At 36.7% G+C, this 5,173-nt stretch overlaps 1 protein-coding gene across 1 annotated transcript; it reads left to right on the top strand.

Moving 5' to 3' along the window:
• Positions 1 to 2,393: 2,393 nt before the first annotated feature.
• LOC111029411 (homeobox protein 2-like) lies at positions 2,394 to 3,788 on the top strand. The gene has a single exon (XM_022308393.1). It carries the CDS (start codon positions 2,394 to 2,396, stop codon positions 3,786 to 3,788), a length of 1,395 nt encoding a protein of 464 aa, XP_022164085.1.
• The last annotated feature ends 1,385 nt before the right edge of the window (positions 3,789 to 5,173 follow it).

The following is a 5,173-nucleotide window of genomic DNA, read 5'->3' as shown; positions in this document are numbered from 1 at the left end:
ATATTATGTCTTCTTTTCCCCTTTTTTAAATAAATCTTTGGTGTTCATTCACCACTGCGTGTACAAAGCCTATGAGTTCCACCGACTTAGCCTTCGGGCTAACACGCGGTGCGGCTCATAGTTCACGACCGAAGTGTTCCCCTTTGGTCGTGGGTAGCTTTTGGTAGCCTAGCAAACTACCAAATTCTTACATATGGCGACCGTGACAGGACTCGATGTCCAAAATTCCCCTTGTAACTAATACATTTTTTTTTCTTTTTCTCTCTTCTCTGTCCCCTTAATAAAATTATAAAACTTAAAATGGTTAAAATTGTTAAAATATAAATTTCTCTTGTAAAAATGGCAATCTAAGGTATGTAAAACATGGTAAAATTCCCTTATGGCAAGCACATGGCATGGCAACATTTCTTATCCACTTTCATCTTAAAAACTATCATTCTCCTGTAACGCAAACACATATTGATTAAATCTCATAAATTCCCTAATATTATTACTCCCCAAATCTCTCCAGTTTTTTTATTATATATTTTATTCAAAATATGACTATATTATTCTCCTAGAGAGATACTTTATTACATTATTAGCTTAACGTTAAAGTCATGTTTTTAATTATTTACTTTTGGTACAAAAAAAAAAAAATACTGTATTATTATTATATTATGTAAAACAAAATGTTATACTACCAAGGTAAATATTAACTTATTATTATTTTTATGTTCCCCCCATGATTATGTTTGTTATCCAGTCATTAATTTCAGAAATTGTTCCTGCTGGTGTGTGTGACGGATTGGAGGCGGCAGCGGCGCTTCGACGGTGGCGGTGTGTGCTGACAGCTGCGGCGATGAGACGACCGAACACTGCTAGTGACCCGTCTATTCCCCTTTGGTATGATTATAATATTTTTCCCTTGTATAACCCCCTTTAGTATGTTCCCTAGACCCATTTGCCTCCCCTGCATAACATGGTTAGGAACCTTTTGATATTATAGTGCTGCGATAACTTACACTTTTTCCCCAAAACCACATGGTCAATTTTGTTATTGTGATATTATGTTTTAAGTCTGCGGATTACTATATTCTTTCTGTCTCATGACAAAAGTTAACTTTATTATTATATTATGTTCCTTCAGAACACATACCTGTATACCTTGGTGGATAAAACAAATTATTCTTATATTATCAAATGATTTAAAAAACTAAATTATTATTTTATTTCTCAAATATTAGAACAATGTCACTATACGAAAATAATTAAATTTTCTTGCTTTTCTATGTACCTTACCACTAGTAAATATTTAATATTATGTCCCCTTAATGCCCATGTTACACATATTAATGCTCTCCCCAATTCTATTAAAATATCACCATAATTAGTCTTTATATACAAAGGTTAGTAAGCTATATTTCCTCTTTTATATAACATCAATATGTACTCCCATTTATTATTAATTAAATAATTCCCCATGATTATATCCTATATAAAAATAAAATATTATTCTCTTTCTTATATAACGTATTATCTATATGCTCCCACTCATTAATTAAATATCTTCCCATTATTACATAATACTCAACGACGACTGAGGTGCTGTGTTAGGTAGCTTTGCCCCGACTAGGGCCCCACTTTTATTATACTATAAATTAAAATATTCTAGTGACTTTGGTTCACACTTATTATATTACCTTATATCATATTATATACTATTATTAATTTCATCAATATTCAATACAGTGTTGATACACTTATTATAATATTAGTAACTCAGGTTATCCCACTCATATGTGGTGATCTACATATCATTATCCAATATTATTATTATTTAGTTTTTTTCTTTTCTTATTGGTGCCTGAATAGTTCACTGTATGGTACTATCGTAGTACTTTGACCAGTTAGTGTATGCTGTTACCTATAAATATTTCATAATCATATAATTAGTAAATGTTTACGTTCCCTTGTTTATTAGTTTTTATTCTATTGCTGTACTATTGAAGTATTTCATACTTATTATTATTTTTATTATTTAGTTCATTGCTTTATTTAAAGTATTGATTCATTACTATTACAAATAGTTAGTTTATTATTCTCTTTCCTGAGAAGTTAACATTTGATTATAATTATTTTATATAAGGTCTTATCCCTTTAACCCCTATAATTATTTTATAACTATTTTATTACTATTATATATATATTATAACTGCTCTGCCTTCTATGCTACCGAGGTGCCAGTAAACACCCCTTTGCTGAAAAACCCCTGTGTATATCCGTTTTGCGTTCTTTCCCGTTACTGTCACATGTATAGTGCTGGTCAGCGCAAGACCAAACAGCCTGATAGGTACAACCCTTCAAGCTATTATCAATCCCCTATACTCCCCTCTACCGATTTCGACCTCACCATGAGCAACCCCAACGAGGAAGACCTCTCCTTAACCGATACGGTCACTCCGTCGCTAACCTCCCTGCAACAACAAATTGATGACATGAACCAGGTGTTCCATAGACAGCTCGACTCTTTTGCCAATCGATTCATCGAGTATGATCAAAAATTCCACGACCTGTGTACCCGCATAGATGAGGTTGACGCTGATATCACATCCAAACTGACACAAGTACAAACCAATTTCCATAGTGAGTTCGTTGCAATACAAGGCAACATTGCCGAGTGTATAGCAAGTAATAATAATTCCCATTCCACCACCCTAAATGAAAGTATCAACCACATGAACAGTGTACAGCGTAGTATCAACACACAAATCCAATCGCTTTCGGACCGGATCTGTATCACCGAAGGTCAAGCCTCACGACTGGCGGCTCTAGAGAATAGACTTCAAAATACTTCCATAGACCCCATCCTTTCAACCAAACCATCAATATATCAATGCCCCCCTCAACTAAATTCATCATTACCCCCAAGATTAACACAATCACTAGCCCCTCCTAACGTTCTCTCTTCAACAGTCTTGCCCAATATCTCCAAAATAAATAGTCTTCCCAATAATTCAATCTCAGCTATTCAAAATTGTCAAAATAATCCAAACCTCTCTAACCATAGTAACCTTTCAAATAATCTATCCCATACTTCTGCTATCTCTCTAGATCCCCACCGCATCCCTAAGTATAACGGTCAACTCTCTCCCACTCACCCCGCTGACTTCCTTGATAAGGTTGATCAGTATTTTTTAATGCATAATGCCTCCGACCAGGTCAAAATTAATTTCATCAGTGATAACTTTACCGGCAAAGCTTTGCTTTGGTACAATACTCTCCTTCCCCCTCCCATAAATTACAATGATTTCGTAGAACTGTTCCGAGATTATTTCTGGTCACAAAGCTTACAGCGTTCAATACGCAATGAATTATATCGGCCCCACTATCACCGTGATGAGGCCACAATGTCTGAACACGCCATGGACTGGATCAGTCGTGCACGTCATCTTCAACCTCCTATTGACCAGATGGAAATGGTCGACCAGATAACATCTCATTTCTCCTACAACGTATCCTTAGCCCTAAGGGGACTCCGCATTCTCACTACGAACGAGTTGATTAAACAGCTTACATACCTTCAACGTTCCAACACACCCCACAACAATCAGAACAACAATGGTAATTCTAACAATAATTCTCGTCCCAATTCTCAACAACAACAGTATTATCCCCATTCCGGCCCTCAAAATCAAAATCGAAACCCCTCCCGTAATAACAACTACAATAGACCTCAATATCAAAACAATAGTAACACTCAACCATCCTCTCTACCAGACCATGCCGTACCACCTCCGGGAAACTAGTTTCGACCAGACCCGCGAGGATGTGTACTGTGTCTCTATAACAAAATCCTCAACTCTCTATACTTACCCACCCGTTAGATCTAAACCATGAAGTCACACCTCCCCCAAATTATCGCCCTGAAATTTCTTTACAGATTTTTAATAATTCATATAACGCTCTCCTGGATTCCGGTGCTTCGGTATCCGCCATCTCTGAAGAACTTTTTCAAAATTTAACAATGGACCCCTCTCAGCATAAGATTCCGCTCTTTCCTCTCGCCGGTATATTACTCACAACAGCTCTCAGTAACAAGTCGGTCAAAATTAAATCTCAAATCTATTTAAATTTCTCCATTAATAATTATGACACCTTTGGTATTTTTCTTGTTGTACCCCAACTTTCTACACCTATCATTTTGGGAACGGATTGGTTGCTGGAAAACGGGGTGACTATAGACTACAATACTAAAGAAATTTCCCTCCTCTCTGTAACAAACAACATACCTTTTAAATTGATCATTGACCATGACCCAAACAGTCTGGTCAATTCATTAAAAAATATTAACGTATCTAACGAGTTCCCCCCACTTTCTGAAACCCCTGCCAAATCAATATACCAACCTCTCCCGTTTGAAACAGAAAAAAATATCGCTCTCAATGACATTCCCCTCAATAGTTCTCAACAAAATTTAATGACATCCCTCCTTCAAAAATATCAACATATCTTTCAAGACAAACCCGGCCTTCATAAATTCTTTTCGTACAAATTTAAGGTCAAACCCCATGATCCCTATAAAATAAAACCATATCCAGTCCCTTTCTCTCGACGCCCGGCTGTACAACAAGAGATTGATAAAATGATTCAATGGGGGGTGATCGAACGGTCAGACTCACCATACAATAATCCTTTGGTCACTGTCATCAAGACCGACGGCTCGATACGCTTATGTTTAGATGCCCGTAAATTAAATACAATTATTCTCCCCACTCGAGACGCTTCTCCACCCATTGATGATATCCTAGCTAAATTTAACAATAAATCTTTTTTCTCCTCTCTCGATTTCTCTTCCGGTTACTGGCAGATTCCCCTTGACCCCTCTGTACGACAATACACTAGTTTTTTGTATGACGGTCGGTCGTACCAGTTCTGCGTTGTCCCGTTTGGTCTGAATATTTCCAATGCTGCTTTCGGCAAAGGACTTGAAGCCGCCTTAAATAATTATTCAATACCCTGTCCATCCCCAAATGACATTCATACTTACGTGGATGACATTCTCCTCTCATCCCCTTCATTTGAAGACCACCTCAATACCCTTGAGTGGATTTTTCACAAAATTGCCCAAGCAGGTCTCACACTTAAATTTAAAAAATGCCATTTCAATAAGAAAGAAATTAAATTCCTCGGA

This window comes from Myzus persicae, unplaced genomic scaffold (genome assembly GCF_001856785.1).
Source record: "Myzus persicae strain clone G006 unplaced genomic scaffold, MPER_G0061.0, whole genome shotgun sequence".
NCBI classification, from domain to species: domain Eukaryota; kingdom Metazoa; phylum Arthropoda; class Insecta; order Hemiptera; family Aphididae; genus Myzus; species Myzus persicae.
The sequence above is the reverse complement of the archived record's forward strand: the minus strand, read 5'-3'. Positions and strand labels throughout refer to the sequence as shown.